This window comes from Lonchura striata, chromosome 3, assembly GCF_050655825.1.
Source record: "Lonchura striata isolate lonStrDom1 chromosome 3, ASM5065582v1, whole genome shotgun sequence".
NCBI classification, from domain to species: domain Eukaryota; kingdom Metazoa; phylum Chordata; class Aves; order Passeriformes; family Estrildidae; genus Lonchura; species Lonchura striata.
Genome location: NC_140705.1, coordinates 91,446,769 through 91,463,414, shown reverse-complemented (window position 1 = coordinate 91,463,414; position 16,646 = coordinate 91,446,769). Strand labels below are relative to the sequence as shown.

Sequence of the window (16,646 nt, the reverse complement as noted above, 5' to 3'; positions counted from 1 at the left end):
GTCTCCATCAGCACCCCTTATGAGACCCCCCCTTTCATCTGAGAGACAACAACAGCCTGTGGGAGACTTGGCAAATGGATTACAGATTATTATATCAAGATTATTATCCTTTCAGAAAATCAGAAGGAAAACAATATGAGCCTGCTGGGGTGGAAGGTGTTTCAGGTCTCACATGCACTTTGGCAAATGAATGGGAGAACATTAAAGAAGTACACTAGGCACTGTGATAGTCCTGGCTGTAAATTCTGAACTCTCTATTGCCTCTACAGACAACTCAGAACATTGCTGACTTAGCTAATTACTGAATGCTATCTTCATATCTATATATTTAAAGTAGAAGGGTAATGTATCTTCCAAGAAGAAGTTTTGTGTTGGGGTGAAGAAAGCCTTATAAAGCCACACCTTTACCAAGGACGTCTGTGTCACAACAGTGGCTATTCCAGGAAGTATACTGAGCCAGCTCCAAGAGTTAGAATCACATGAAGATAAATATTTTTTGAGACTAAGCCCTCAACAGAAGACTATGTGTAAGCAACCTAATCTATAGAGGAAAAATGTGACATGATTTTCTTTTATGGTAACTGAGATATATTTACTGAGCACTGCATGATTCCTTTAGCCTTTTACATCTTTGTCTTCTCAAAACTTGTGCTGAAGTAGCTTTTTCCAGGTGCTGTGCTTATTTCTTAAATTTCCTATTGAAGAGGGTTGTAAAATCTTCCATGTGCCCACAAAGAGCAGCACGTTCACAGAGCAATTCTCGCTTTTCTGCAAGCTGCATTGCTGTGGCATCAGGGCTCCATATCTACAAAATACAGGTATGTGTAGTTAATTTGAATGGGCCTTTTGCAACAGAAGCACTTAGAAGATACTGTTAGCCAAAGAGAGACATGTTCTAGCACTCCTTTCCACTATGAGACATAGAAAAGAAGCAGTGTTGCCTCCCAGCAGAGCAGAGGTCAACAATTTGTGTGTGTATAAACAGCGCATTCTCTTGTTGTCACTTCCAATCTATATCACGCCATGGACTCCGATTACAGATAATGTGGGAAAGAAGATCTTAAGGTAATTATTTAAAATTACTGACTCAGCCTCATGATCCTCAGAGTGGAAAATAGTAATTAGCTGTAGAGTCATCAGCTATGTAGCCTCAGTCTTCTGAGACCATTGTAGAAACTAGCATAAATCAGGGTTAGGGAGATGATAAAGAAACTCCAAACACATCTGTTCAGCCAGCAGTGGTGTTATTTTCCTTTTTAAGGAGAAAAAAATATTACCTCACTTTAATTATGTTGTTCTGTTTCTCAGTTATTTCTAAGCATGTGTTAACAAGACCCTGACAGAAAAGTTGTATTTCCACTATTCCAACTCTAGGTAGGAAATATTTAGTGTGCTGTGGTCCATCTAGTTCAGTAACTGTCACTGAAAAAAGTCATCATGTGATAACTAATCAACAGGGCAAGTTAGAAGTTGGTGCCCATCCTATGCAAATAGACTCCTATCTTTTAAAAGCAGGAGTATAAAAATATGTGTAATAAATGTAATTTCATTTTTAGTTTACTGTGGCTGCACTTTAATCCAATTTTAAAATCTGGTAAGAGCTTGATTTCCACAAATATTTGTTTATATATATATATATATATATTTGTGTTATTATATAATACACATCCATGAACTCTTTAACGTATTCTTGTTTGGTGGCAACCTCTCCAAGCTGTGTCCCATCATTTCTAAGCTAGTTGAATGGTGGAAATGTCATTGGATTGTTCTGGGTTTTGATCTCAGCAAGGTCTACCTTTAAGTTACCATGGAACTGCACTCATGTTTTGCTGCTGTGTACGTACTTTTCTGGGTCTGAAGGAGATGTCATTTTTATTTTCTCTTGTGGCCAAAGATTTCCAATAAGCAGAACTGTCCTTACGGGAACGCTTTGTCTTTTCAGGAACAGGTTCTTCCTCAGATGGCTGAGATCCATCTGGAGACTGAAGGGGAAGAAGGTACCAATTATACCAATACATCATGTTCAGAAGCAAGGCATGCATCCTGCATCTTCTGATACTCTGCTACAATGTTTGCTGGGAGAGTATTTTTCTTAATCTCTTTAGAATCTGTTTCTCTCAAAGTTGATATTTTAAAATCAACAATTGCAAGAGCCAACCTTTTGAAAGGTAAAAGGCACCTCTCCTCCTTGGGCACTAAAACACTAACTCCTCTTTATGACTCCCAAGACAGTCACCTTGTACCACTGATGAACACATCCTCTTCCAAGTGAGGAATAAACAAACACCTAAGGCTGTCATCCTCCTGCCTCTGAAGGTCCTCTGCTGTCCCTGCCACTCAAAACCTTTGTGCAAGGGGGATGCCAACATTTAGCTACTGGGACATACTTACTGCACTGCCCAGGGCAGCTGAAGGACACCTCCAGCTATGCAGATACAATTGTATCTTCTCCCTAAATAGCATCGTGGATGTGACTAAAAGTACCACTGGTGAATCAGGAAGGTCTCATCCACAATAGGAGAACCTGGATCTGGTCACCAAGGCTGGTGCCAGCTTGGGAATCGGGCAATGCTGAGGTGCTCAAGACTCCCAGAGGGTGCAGGAAAAGCATTTAGAAGTAAAACAGGAAAACATCAGTGTGAGATTTGAGAAACAGGACTCAAGGTAAATAGTGGAAGAGGGAGGATATTGGACAAGATAGAAAATAGGAAGTTAGCAAGCCTGGTATTGTCTCAGGGAGTTCAACTACGACAACAAAAAAGCTTTTAACCAGTTTGAAAGGTATTGCTCTTGTGAAAAAAGAGGTTCTTCCTTTAAGAAATTATGGTTACCAGATGTTTAGTATTTACCATAACAGACCTGGATGAGCACACACTTCAGGAGGAGGGAAAAAGAAATAATTTTTCTGTGTCCTGTCAGTGATACAGGACATCATTCTGATGTGTGTCTGGGGAAGACATGAAGTTTGTATAATTAACAAGACAAATTTCAACCAATAAACAAGTTCTAATACTCACAAGAACAAGTACGGGCATCTGAAAAGACTTGCTTTAATAGACCTGCCTGAGTTACAGTGTTAGAGAGAAATGGGTGGCAAAGAAAGGAAATAAAGAAGCTCTCTGCTAACTGTTAGCAAATCAGTCCTTTGTTACCATCTCTCATACCTCTTTTTTCACAGGCTTCGGTGGCTCTGCTGGTTTTGGCTTCCCACCTTTTGCTGGCTTTGCTTCTTCTTTTTCTTGTTCTTCTGCCAAAATTTGAAGTTGATTTTCGAGCAGTTCAATTATTGTAGCATCTTCAAATACTTGAGCAAGATCAAGAACACTCTTTCCTGTATTTTAAAAAATAAATATCTGTGTAAACAATGAAAATTAACTCTGGCATTGGGTTATTGCAACTGGACAATCAACTGAATTTAATAGGGCCAGTATTTTATTACCCATCCCCATGTGCCAGCAGCGTGCCTGACATTGGTGTGAGGACCAGCAGTCATCAGCACTGCTTGCAGAAATAAGACCTGGCAGAAATGAGCCTTGAAACTCATTTTCCAGAAATATTGCAGGAATTCTTGTATTGCTTGCTTTGTTCTTAATGTTCTGCCATTTGCAGCTTAATACATTGGTCCTGCAGGTTGTCATTTTGATCTCTGAGAGTTGAGAGCATTTAGCACTAGGAGATGGTCTGCATTCATAATCTTGTACTGTGCTGCCCATCTCCTTCTGCCTGTGCTTGCTCTGTGGCTGGCAAGGGAAAGCCCCCTGATGGAAACAAACAGCTTCAGTGCTTAGTGAAGGAAAAAAATCTGTCCTGGTTCTTATGAGACTCTGGCTGTAAAGTATCTGTGAGACTGAACTGCTGTGCGAATCAGAACTCCACATGATTTAAGAAATAAGGAATACGCATCCCTTATACAAGCAGGGTTTCACTACTAGGCATTTTGTAAAGGAAAGTCTCATAGTGTAGCAATGTTCCTTCCTATGTTAGAGCAAGAGCTTGAAAGGTGATGCATGTGACCTTTTAAATTACTCTGGAGACAGTGGAAATAATGCTGAAGGAGGGATCTGCTGTGAGGAGGTAACACTTCAGTACCAGCTCAGATTTGGTTTTCTGTTTATTTTTTTTCTCAGGAGTTATATCTACATATAGAGCAGCAAGGAAGTTTTTTAACCAGGGCTGCCTGTGCCTAAAAATATATCACTTAAATGAGTGGCAGACTATACTCTGGGCCACAACAGAAATCTAATTTTCCCTCAAATAATAATAACTAGATAGAATGTTTTAATTAAAGCCACTTATAACTCTGTATGTATCTTGTGAAGAGTAACAGTCTTCTGAATTGAGTTATTAATTGTTACTTCATTTTCTAGCTATGCAAAGCCCAAGAAAGCATTATTTTCAATAATGATTCCAGACTGGAGTAAACTAACTGAACCTGTTACCTTCATCCCAATCCTGACAGCAACACTAAACGCAGAACAGTTCTCAAAGTGCTCCAGCTGTTTTTAATAAAGAAACAGCCTGTTTTGGAAGCATTGCTATTTACCATTGCTGTTTATAGCTTGGACATCAGCACCTGTAGTGATTAAGAAATAGACCATGTCCAGCCTGCAGGCCTCAATGGCTCTCATCAGCGGGGTGGCACCGCCTATTGCAGGGGCATTCACGGCTGCTCCAGCCTTCACCAGCACCTTGGCGATATCCAGGTGTCCATTATAGCAGGCATGATGCAGAGGAGTCCACAGGAAGTTGTCTGTTGCATTTACATCAGCCCTGCACAGGGTAAGAGTGGCTGTGGCAGCTGAAGCTGTTGAGTATCCACAGTAACAGCCCCAGCTCCAAGCGCAGTCAGCTGGAACTGCCTACTGCAATGGCATATTCAATGTAAATAGCTATTTTCATATTGCTATTCTGAACCCATTTGAGTCCCTGAACTTGTCATGGAATAGTAATTGTAAGTGTGCCTGGGTGCTGCTCATGTCCCCTCCTAAGCCATGAGTTTTCTTTACATGGAGCTTTTCATGGGTACAGGAAAAAACCCAGGCATTCAAACACCTTAGCCCTGTAAAAGGCTGCTAGTGTTTGTGCTCCGACTTCACTGAGAATGGCAGAAAGCAGATTAAGGAACTCAAAAAGTTCACTTCTGGGCCAAGAACAGTGCTACAGGACATGTGGCAACACTGCAGAGCTCGCCTGCACAAGGGGGAAGTGTTCATCTTTCCTTTTATTGTTGCTGCCTCCTGCCTGCTTCATTTCTCTGCATTGGCCACTCCCTTCCACAAATGAGTTACAGAAGGTCTGCCTTGGAAACCTGAGCATCAAAAAACTATTCAGCTACTGTGCTGCTGGGCTAAGATCTGTTTCTGCTCCCAAATTAAAACTGGGATGCTCTGGAGAAAGCAAGGGCTAGTTCAGGGGAGATCCTTGCAATAGGCTGCCTTTGAATGAGAGGAAAAGCATTATCAGCCCTAGAGGTCCTGAAGGGAGTTAGGGACACTGTCCCACTTACTTGGTGGACAAAAAGCTGCTGTCTTCCCAAAAGACAAGTAGGAAGGGAGAAAGAAGAAAAATTATGAAGGAAGCTGCTTCCAGAGATAGTTGTTTGCTCTTCAGGTCAGATGATTTTCTAAATAAAACTACAGATTCATCTCTTCTTCTTTCCTTCTTTAAATTTTTAATCTTTTTCAAAATTTTAAATTTGATGAGATCTTAGCACAGTAAATTCCCTCAAACTACCACATTTATCTGTCTTATCTGTCAGTCACTAAGCTGTTATGTTTTATTTGTATGCAGTTTTTATTTGTTTTAATTCTCATTAAAATAAGCTCCTTTCGTTGTTTCACTTTCTCTCTCAAATCAACCTCTTTGCTAACACTCACACTCTCTCTGCCCCTGAACCCTTCTTCCTAACTTCATCCTATGAAAAATAAACTAATCAATGGGAACAGGGACAATGCAGCACTGATTTAAAAATTCCTCTGTATTTTCTGCCCATCAAGCACAGCATTTCCCATCAAACCAAATTTCATTTACTTCTAATTCTTTCTGGAGGAAGATAGAAAGTAGATACCACCAATTTAATTTTAAACATAATAAATGTTAACAATTTATCTAGATAAATGTTTTGTTTTGTATTCAATATGGATTTGTGTTTTTTTTACTGAAAAGGTTATATTGTAAAAGGTATTTGAATGCCCATGCTAAACTGCAAACCCATGATACTGAGACATGCAAATCTAAATGCAATGGACAACTTTCCTCTCCATTTCCATTCCTGTCAATTGAAAAAATCTTAAAACTGGTACTATTTTTTCAAGCTAAGTTACTGTTTCTAAGTCTTATTGTTAAATATTGTTGTGACTCCAGTGCTTCTATGGAGGCTTGGCAAAAGGAGTAGAGATTAATCTGGTGGATTAATTTGGTAGCTCCTACATCTTTATCTTCAGAAAACCTGGATATACACATTACCCAATTTTCCATATGCTCTAGGAATTTCAGTGTAATTACCAGGGTGTGGAAAGATCCATGTGCTGTTAGTCTTTGCAGGAACCAGAGCAATGACTACAGCCCCTTTCCCTGAGATATTAACATGAATTCTATCTATGTATAGGAAAGAGAACAGAGTTAACATAAATATCTTTGAAAAATGTTCATTTAAGCATTTATGTGAAGGACTGTAGGACCACAGCAGTCTGACAATAAGAGATTATGTTATTACACAAGTATGACTGAATCTTTATGAAATTGCTTTCATTTTTAAGCTGTCATTTAGATTTTTCACAAGTGTGTCTGCAGGCTACAGAATTGCTGAAGCACTTCTAAAATGAGGAGCAGGCTAATTAGTAGCAAGGGCTTCTGATGTAAATCCTGCTGTTTCAGCCTGCCTCAGCTGCAGAGGAAAGTGAAGGTTTAAACCAGGCATGTGGAACCAGAAAGCCCAGGATCACCTCGATGATTTCAGGCAAGTCCTGCAAGTCAGATTTCCCCAAAATCATTTCCCAGTTTTGAGAGGATGCACTACTTGAGATACGGGTTTGAACTCTGCTGATGACTAAATGTCAACAGCCCAGACACCACAAATTTCAGACCTGGGGAACTTGTTTCTTGGTTGCTTTCATTTCCATGCTACTAAAATACGAAAAATACTAAACTTAGGCCCTGTGACTTGAGATCCTAGGGAACTAACTTTAATATTAAATGTTAAGTAAGCAAAAAACAAACCATAGTTTTTTGCATCCAAATATTTACTGGATATTTATGCTTTTGAAAGCCTTCCCAAAATAGCAATTAAATTGAAATGATCTTACCCCTTTTCCAGAAGAAATTCCACAAGAACTATGTTGCCACTTGCACATGCAACCATCAAAGGTGTTTTGTAATATTTATCTTTTATGTCTACTGGCACAGCCTCGTCGAAGGCTTTCTGCAGAGACACAAAGTCTCCTTCTCTGACCAGGTAGTTGATATCCATGAGGGTTTTCCTTGGCTCCTCTACGTACCAGGCACGGTCATCAAGCACAGGATGGGCGGATTGGAGGGCCCGTTTGAAACGCTGCTCTTCAGAAATGTTTGGGACAGCCTCAACCATGTAGGTAGGGAAGCCATCTTCCCTAAGTGGACGTTCACTCTTTGGGATTACACAGATTGGCACAGGGAGGCCTTTTTTGCCTTTTTTTTTCTGTGGTTTCTTCTTCTTCTTTGGTTTGGGCCCAAAGGATGATAGCAGAAAGGTTTTCTGCAAATATTTAGAGCCTTTAAAAAAATCATCAAGGCTGATCCTGTCAGTAGATACTTCATGCTTTTTAGTAAGAATTTCTATTTGTTCCTCATCCACACTGCCCCACTGCTTCCGAATGACTGACATAAAATCATTTCTGGATACCATCCCATCTCCTTCTTCATCAATCTCAAATTCCTTGCGGATGGCATCCTCATGCTGCAAGGACCAGTCGTACACCTTCAGGTACCAGGCAAGGATCTCATCTGGTTTTTTAAAGGCTTTTTCAGCTTTGCGCAATACTGCTGCTGCTGCTTTAAACCCACCACTCTTGGCAACCTCCCTTGGGGTCAGATTTGCCAGGTTTGACCATGTAGGATCACAGCCTAGAAATATGGACACAGTTTGGCTAATACTGCAGTGGAATTACTAATTATGTAATATAAGAAACTTAAAATACACAGACAATCGTTGACACAGGCCTACAACTTTCTATACATAGCAGTGGTAGGTAGAACCACATCATTGATCCCAGGTCAGCCACATGTCCATATTTTTTTCCCAAAGGGAGAAGCATTGAGCAACCCATGCTCTGTTTGTTTATCCACTCATGAATATGTATAAAAAAAGTTCAATGGAAACTTGACATTTTACTTGAAGTGGTGAGCAAGGTTAAGAAGCAAAGTAATATTAAAATGTCATTTATTTCTGTACCCCAAATTGGCAATGGATCACTAGTTTGATCCCAATAACAGAATGTGGGATTTTGCATGGTCCTCTTGGATCAAAGCTTGAAGTGCCATAATCATCTGATCAAGTCAGGAAAGGATCTGCTTCAGGGCATGTTTCAATATCCATGGGCATGAAGTTTTCCTCATGACTGTACAGAGATTTTTTTAAGTAATCATCAAATCAAACATTCATTTTCTATTGGAAGTTTCAATACAATACATCTAAACCCAACTAAACCTGGAAGCACTTAATACTGTCCAACACTAAGTTATACAAACCCCTGGTGTCTCTGCTGCTTTCTTTGAGAAATGTTTTGTCATCCACATAAGAGCCTCTGTTAGCCCCTTCTGAGGGAGAATTTTGCCACAGGGTACCCAAGGGTCAAATCCTTCAAAGACACCCAAATGAAATCTTTCCTTTAGCACAGAATTAGAATACAGATAATAGCTGTGAAGTAATTTAGTTTTAATGTACCTCTTTGTCCTATATACCTGCAGCAATCTGTAAATCCTCCCTCTGCAGCGTAATGAAGTGGTGTGTTACCATTCATAGCAATCAGTTTCAAGTCTGCACCATAACCTGAAATAATCGCCAGAATCTAGAAAAACAAACAGAGTCCCACCAAAAATCTTGTCTGTTCTTAACATGTGAAAATGTGAGATGGATTTACAAATCAATGCAGTATCTTACATTCCCATTCTAATAGTGAAGTTCTCTCCCATGTCCAGCTGGTTAATGCATATATAACATTAATGTTTTCTATAGTACTATGCTTATTTAACTGATGAAATAGAAACCTTGTGTTGTTTCAGACACCAAGGATAATCTTCTTGTTAACTCACTGTGAGCCCCTATCTGGCCTATCACTGCTGGAATCCCTTTGATACTTAAAAAGAATCTGTTTTTGATTACTGATCATTATGCTTTGATCAGCTGAGATAATAGACTCAAAAAAACCCCAACAAAAACACACTCCAAAAACCCAAATCAAGACCCTGTTACAACAAAAAACCTGCCCAGCTTTGGCTTTGCAGCAATGCTTTAACACCACAAATGTTAATACCTCAAGAAAGCCTCCTTTGGCTGCAAAATGTGCAGCACTGTGTCTTTCAAAGTCGAACAGGTTCACGTCAGCTCCCCTCCGAAGCAGACCCAGCACCACCTCGACAGCACCTTCCCGTGCAGCTTCCATCACAGCTGTGCGGCCTGTGGCCTGCAGGGGAGCGAGAGAACAACTCCCAGTTCGTTCCGTGTGCCTTAAGGCTGCAGCAGTGGGACCTGGCTGCTCCAAGCTAGCATAAAACTGGAAATCTCCTTTCAGCTATTACTGTGAACAAACGAAAAGCCTATAGTTTCAAAGATACTTGCACGTAAGCTTTCAGAATCTACTCACAGTGCTGCTAAGAGAGAGCAGTCAGAGCCTAGCAACTCAAGTACATTGAAGGCTTGAGTCCATTGAATAATGCCCATGAAAATCAATTCTGTAGTTAAGGAATCCTGTATTCTGTGGGTATCTTCTCATGCATATTTACAACATCTAATGCAAAATACCACCTCAGTTTATGAAAGCAGGAGCATAACGGCCTATGGCTGGAGGAGTACTATCAGGAAGGCAAAACAACCAGGGAATTTCACTATGGTTCTGTGAGGAGAAGTTCACACTCCTATACATTAATGTTGTCTTTTCCTAGATAATAATGGATGTTTGCTTTGGATAACTCTAAAGGTAAGCCTGAGCTTCTTGATTTATCAACATCACAGAGCTTCAGTCTTTCAGGTCTTTGTTAAATTAAGGAAGCAAACAAATAAATGATTAAGACGTACAAAAGAGAAAAAAGTTTCTTATGCCTTGTTCCTGCCTTGATTGCTCATCTGATTTTCCCTAATGGACTTACCTTTTAGTGAATATTATTTCAACTCAGAAAATCTAAGGACACATCAAGGCAAATACAAATCAGCACTGCTCCACTGAAGTACAGTGAAGTGCATCTCCTAACAGCTTACTCAGTTACATCTAAGTTTGGGAAAGTTTGCACTCTAAACCTACAAAAATCGAAAAAAAATACTTAAATTTGTCTTCTCCAAAAAAAGGGTGGCACAGAAGAGGGAAAGGGGTATGGCTACTTAGTTAAGCAATTTTCACTGCTTTATTATTTTAATGAGAGGATTTAAGGTCATGTACTCTGCTCTATACTCCTGCATGTGTCCTTAGTTACAGAAATGATCATACCGGGTCTTTTGCATGGGGATCTGCTCCTTTCTCCAAGAAAATCAGGCACATTTCTTTAACCTCATGAGCTTGCTCACAGGCTTGTAGAAGCACAGACCTCCCAGTAGTGGTACAGTTGTTGACATCTGCACCATATTCCAAAGCAATTTGCAGGCAGTGGGAATGGCGTCCTGTAGGTGAAAGGCAGTAAAACAAAATACCTGCAAAGGAAACCAGTGGGGATTAGGGTGCAAAAGGAAATTACCTGTGAGCTTCACAGCTGACCAATCTACAACAGAGACCCCTTCACTGACGGTGTATCCACACAGAAAAGACTTCTACTTCAGAGACTTTACTTGAGGAGAAAACCAGAGCTCAGTATGTCACAGGCCATGGGAGGAATGTGAGTCTCAATTATAAGTTACCTCCCAGCTCTGTACTGGGGCGACTTAACGATTTAATGCCTAGACTCTTTGGAGAGAATTATTTTCATCAAAACTTTTATGGCCAACAGCTTCTGTTGGGCTGTAAGGATAACCTCATTCACTCAGAACCTTCAGAACCCACAGTTCCTCTCCACAGGTGGGACACATCACGCGTAGTAAGTGTGCCACAGAGTTAAGGGATTGCTTTATGGTACTTCCTTCTCACTCACCTTTCCCTTCATTATCCACAGCAGTCATGTCTGCATTAGCTTTTGCTAATAATTCCAAAATCACCTCATAACCTAGTTCAGCTGCCTTCATGGCTGGAGTGCGTCCCATGTTGTCGTGAACATTTGGATGAGCTCCATGTTCCAGCAGGAAGCGGCACATTTCAATGTCATTTTTCATGGAGGCCACGTGAAAGGCACTATATCCTTCCTTGGGCTCTGTGTAATTAATGAGATCTGGGAATCCTTTCTGGATCAGATTTTCTATTTGCTTCTTGTCTTTCTCATGAACACACTGAAGAAGTTTGTAGATCTGTAAGTTTAGAAGCCTTTTATCTACCGGTAGCCTCTCAGGATAGGGAAGATTGTCTTCTTCCAGGGAAGTACTTTCTGCATGGACAAAAAAGAAAATGTAATCTCACAGAGGAGATTATAATGACATGCCATTTAAAATCAGGAATCAGACCATATTCACAGCATGAAAATATCCACTTTACTTGGACAGAAAACTATGTTTTGAACTAATTTATCTTTTACTGTGGGCAGCACATATAGAGACCATATCAACCCAAGTGGCACCTTACAAAATTTTTCTTTCTAGTCATCCAACTGTTCTGAAGAGGTCTCATTCAAGGAGAAAATTAAGTTAAGAAGCTGTAGGGTAACTGCTTCCATTCAAGGAACTGTTATAATCTACAGTTACTTGGAAGCCTAAGGGGAGGCTGTTCATCTGTTATTTTCAACAGGGGAAAAAACACAAGACACCATGTCCTCTGCACTTGCTGAAACATAAAATTGATATTAAAATTTATACTAACAACACCTCATCAGTGCTTGAGAACACCTTCCTTCCCCCCCCCCACACCTTTTTTTTTTTGGCAGCTGATGCATGAACTTTCTGCTAGGCTATGAGGCTATGTACATAAAAGAGTAAGTCAAATTTCTCTGCAACAAAACTCTTGGAGAAAAAAATGTGCAGATAGCAGGGCACTGGTCTGGGAAAAGGTTCTTCCAGGTCACACATCACAAGCTTCTTGAAAAAAATCAGTGCAGAACTTTGCACTTGCCTCAATTCTACATTTTTTTTCAGTTTTTTTTTGGTTTTTTTTTTTTTAGGTTTTTAAGCTCTTTTAGCTAGTCTCAGCACTCATGGCTGGAGGGTCAGGAAGGGTCAGACATTGTAGGGACCATTTCTGAAGCTTTCCTAAGTGGATGGGAAGCTTCCTCTCAGCTTCAGCAAGCCTTGAGTCAGCGCGTCCTCCAGAACTCTTACAGGACATGCAACACAAAAAGATGAAGGAAAATCTGTTAGAGAATACTTGGGGATGGGTTCTTTTGTGTTTCTTACTTATTGCAGTGTAGTCTGTAAATGAGACCACTCAGCATCTGCCTGGCTGCTGCTGGGTGCTTTGTGGATGTCTGTGAGAAGAGGAGATTGCAGAGAGAGATGCAAAAGGATGCATGATTCCAACAGACTTTGTGAGGCAAGACCTCCCATTCTAGGAAGAAAGCCTGAGAGAAAATTGCCAGAAAAGTATAAAGATGACTGAAGGTGAATCATGTTGGGAATGGACAGAGAGGTAATTTTTGTACCACAGGTACAACTTGCCAGTTGTAGTTTCTATAGCTATTGCCTTTCATTTCTTTTGAAGTTCTGTGTCCAGCCTAGTTTTGGAACAGAGATTGGGTCAATCTGTTGGCAGATTTCTGAGAACTGTTCCTCTTGTTCCTTGCCAGACAAGGCCCTTGGCTCCTTCCCCATGCATCCAGCTATGCTGGGTGAAGGTGTTGTTATTAGAAGCTGCTCCCTTGCAGAAGTGTTTAAGTGGGTACTAAAACGCAAAGACTTTCTCTTTGCAATGAAATCTGGTCTGAATAGGTCAGCTGCTCTCAGATGTTCTCCATTTAAACATGGCATTACTTAAATTCTTTTCTGTTTAGGTCTTACATAACCCTTATTCTGATCATCAACAAGTATATTCTTACATCAAACAATTAAATCTTTAGGTAGCAATAACTTAAATCTGTCACCTGTGGCTTGTTTGTTCTCATCCCTACCATGTTGTGCCTCCTATGGCATTTTGTCCAGTGAAAGGGAATAAATGCAGAGATTTTTATCCTGCTGACAGGAGTTACACCTATAGCAACCCTGTAGTCCTAAAGCTTAGAGCTGAGAAATAAGGGTACTTCAGAGTAATGCCCTGCTAGAAGTGAACACTGGAGTCCCCACAGAGCCTGGCTTTTAGAGCCTGAAGCAATTTCTGAGCAAATCCTCAATGCAGGAAGTTTTCTTCTGGCTACTGAGTGCAGGGAAGAGTCATGATGCAAACTCTGCAGGGGTAGGAAGGTTCTGCAGGGAAGGCTCTTACAGTACTTACACCACTGAAATTCAGCAAAAGAAATGTTTTTAAAAATACTTAGATGGAACTGACAAGCTTAAATGTTATCTTATGCTTTTGTTCCACTTCCCACCATCCTGCAGCAGTAAGGAACTTGGGTTTACTTCCAAAAAACTTTCTTCCCACTGTTATTCATGATTTGCACCTGGATTTTGCGCAGCATTTTTCAGGAACTTATTTAGGATGAAAACTTGCTTGTTCTTCCTTTCTATCTCCCCCTGAAGCAGCAAACACCATAGAAGTGATATTCTCCTTGGACATAGGTTAATAATGCCACAAAATGAGTAGAACTCATGAACTAGCAATGAGCAGAACTGCACTAAAAACTTGTAACTAACCTTCAATGAACAAACATGAAAAAATAGATATAACATTCTATATATATGGATTTGGACTTATTTCATTGATTATCTTGGAGACTCCTTGAAATACTTGCTACCTATAACCTCTGCCCCACACTGGACATGAGACTGATGGCACACCTTATACTTACTGCACACTTTCAATTTTGCTCACAGTGTAATGCACAATTGAGTACCATTTTAGTCCTGATCAGATATTTCTGGTGCTTTTGAGCTGCTTATCACAGTATTATTTTAATATTTCACATGCAGCAGTAAAATTATTGCCATGAGCAGAAGTGAAATTATTTTTATCTCAATAGTGAAGTCTGTTGTTATCACAATTCAGCCACCACTGAGTCCTTACCCAGTTTTAAGTCTTTGCTTCAAAGCATTAAGACCCAACAATTTACACGAAAACAACCATAACATTTTAACTGCTGCAGTTATTATTTCTTTGCAGCATTTGTTGAAAGTGACTGGATCAAGTTTTATTAGAAGTTTCTAAAGTAACAGCATTAAAGAAAGACAGTTGGGATAAAAGAAACTCTAGCCAGGGTCATGTAAAGTAATAAGCAAGGGAAAAAGGCTTCTAAAATGAAAACTGTGGCATCTTGTCAATTTTCACTAAGTAAATACAACTAACACTATGTACTTCATAGATTTTTTTATCATTTCACCTATAACAGATAGTTTAATGGAAAATCAGGGTTAGTGTGGCTTTGAGACAGTCATGCTCTGGGGAGGGCTTTGTGAAGCCATAACCACAAATCCCAAGCCTGTAACGTTTACTTAACAACAATTTTATCTGTTGACAAACATCAACAGACTCACTACCTTCATTCTGCCAGTTTGTGCCATTGTTCTGATGGAGAGCATGAACTCATTTCAAATCCAGATTAATCCTTTTCTCAGTACACCTGGCATTAAGAAAATCATTTCAGTTGGATTCCTGTTTTCCCACAAAGCTTTCCAAGATGTGATGGAGGTAGATTGATTAGAGAGGGAAGTTCCGGTGGCCAGTGATCTCATTCCCTGTCTCCCAGTCAAAGTCTGCTGCCTGACTGCTGATGAAAGCACTTGTGACTCCGCCTTAAAAGTTTGCAACGTTTGTCAGTTTCAACATTTCCAGTTGAAAACATCCCTTTAATTATCACTATTCACAAACCAGTAAACAAAATTTTCATATGTTTTATCTTTAGTGGGAGAAAATAGCTGAGCATTTCTAAATTCAGTCCCTTTGCACACTGGGCACAGAGATAAGCACGAGCCCTATATGCCAGTATAAAAGGAACCAATATGGTAACAGTGCCATGCTATATTTACAGCTTTATGTGAATAATTGCACTGGATTTTTGGCTGTGACTAATGTTTAATAGGAGTGATGCAGCAAAATCTTCCTAAAACTGAATTCCAATGTCATGAATAGCCTATAACACTGTGTTTTTTTTGGTGTTAATTCTCCAGTAATGCCTTGCCTTGGGGTGAGGCACAGCTGAACACGGTGGTGGGCACTTAGGTCTGAACTGAGTGGGTTTCAATGTCGTGTGGAGATCTCAGCCCAAACCCAGTCCTTTGGGAAACAGGGCCCAGTCCTGAGTGCTGTTAAGGCAGTTCTGAGGTGATGGCTGCCTTGGATCAAAAGATGTGCATCTTTTTGTCTTCAGCTTGTCTTGCAACTTCCAGTCCACCTTAGTACCCATCGAAACTGGGATGCAATGGAGCCCAGTTTGCCAGCACCTGGCAATCAGCTTTGTGAGCAACACCTGCAGGGACAGGGGCTAGGGGGTGACTCCTCAGCCAGGAGCCCAGCTGGGCTCCAGGGAAGCCTCTGCAGTGCTGTGCAGTCGGGCATGAGGTGCTGCTGCGCCCAGGAACAAGCAGCAGGGGTTGGTTTATTTTCCCTGGACTGCCACTCAGAGGAACGGGCAGCCCGTAGAGGAGACTGGCTTTAACGGGAGAGAAACTGCTGGAAGGGAGGATGCTGGAGAGCCGGTGATGACCCAAACAGGGTTTCCCGCCAAGGACGCGCTGGTCTGGCCTTGCAGACACCCAGACTGAGGTAAATGCCAGCGGCGAGAGGTGCGGGCCGTGAGGGGAGCGATGTGCACCGCGTCCGTGCCCTGCGAGGCTGCGCTCCGCCCTCCCGGCCCGCCGGCTCTGCCCCAGCAGCGCCGCGGAGGGCGGCCCGACCCCGCCGCCCTCTCGCCGCCACGTCCGGCAGCGGCGGCGGCTGCGACCCTCGGCAGCCCGGGGCACTCACCTGAGGAGCAGGAGGACGCCGAGGGCTCGGGGGCCGCGGCCGGATCCCCGCTCGCCTCAGCGGCCGCCATCGCCGCCGTGGCCGTCTCCTTGGCGACGGCGGCGGGCTGGTGGCGGCCGCGAGGCGGCGCCGCTGCCCCAGCCGGCGGGGCCCCTGAGCGCCCTCTCGGCCCCGCGGCTCGGCGCGGCCCTGCGCCCCGCCGCCCTCCGAGCTCCGCGGGTGAGGCGGGCGCTGCGGGAGGACTTGGGTGCCGTGGGCTCTCTCTTCTTTTAGCTGACTTACTCGCCAAGCCTCCTTTTCCTCCCCCATGGGAAGCAGCAATGCTGTGTGGTTGTT

General features: G+C 41.8%; 2 protein-coding genes across 3 annotated transcripts in view; one reads left to right on the top strand and one right to left on the bottom strand.

The window, feature by feature from the left end:
- Positions 1-75: 75 nt before the first annotated feature.
- On the bottom strand, positions 76-16,439 carry ANKEF1 (ankyrin repeat and EF-hand domain containing 1). Of its 2 annotated transcripts, none has more exons than XM_021540277.3 (10): positions 16,311-16,439; positions 11,311-11,697; positions 10,677-10,876; positions 9,510-9,659; positions 8,921-9,044; positions 7,305-8,100; positions 4,544-4,770; positions 3,165-3,331; positions 1,845-1,982; positions 76-805 (listed from the first exon to the last, which is right to left on the bottom strand). In XM_021540277.3, the coding sequence occupies exons 1-10, from the start codon at positions 16,378-16,380 to the stop codon at positions 680-682; spliced, it is 2,385 nt and encodes a 794-aa protein (XP_021395952.3). In that variant the 5' UTR covers positions 16,381-16,439; the 3' UTR covers positions 76-679. The 2 variants fall into 2 exon arrangements, with proteins under 2 accessions (XP_021395952.3, XP_085433154.1); XM_085577028.1 differs by having other exon boundaries at positions 4,574-4,770.
- PAK5 (p21 (RAC1) activated kinase 5) overlaps positions 15,962-16,646 on the top strand; it is a 162,266-nt gene continuing 161,581 nt past the window's right edge. Inside the window, exon 1 of the mRNA XM_085577026.1 lies at positions 15,962-16,109. The gene's annotated coding sequence lies outside the window, so the exon portion shown is untranslated. The remainder of the gene's footprint in view (positions 16,110-16,646) is intronic.

Excerpts from the sequence above, each read along its gene's own strand:
- ANKEF1 (XM_021540277.3), bottom strand. The coding sequence starts at position 16,380 with ATGGCGGCCGCTGAGGCGAGCGGGGATCCGGCCGCGGCCCCCGAGCCC. Across the intron at positions 10,877-11,310 it reads TGTGGATAATGAAGGGAAAG|GTATTTTGTTTTACTGCCTT; the intron begins GTGAGTGAGAAG and ends TTTCCTTTGCAG. Across the intron at positions 9,660-10,676 it reads ATCCCCATGCAAAAGACCCG|GCCACAGGCCGCACAGCTGT; the intron begins GTATGATCATTT and ends GCTCCCCTGCAG.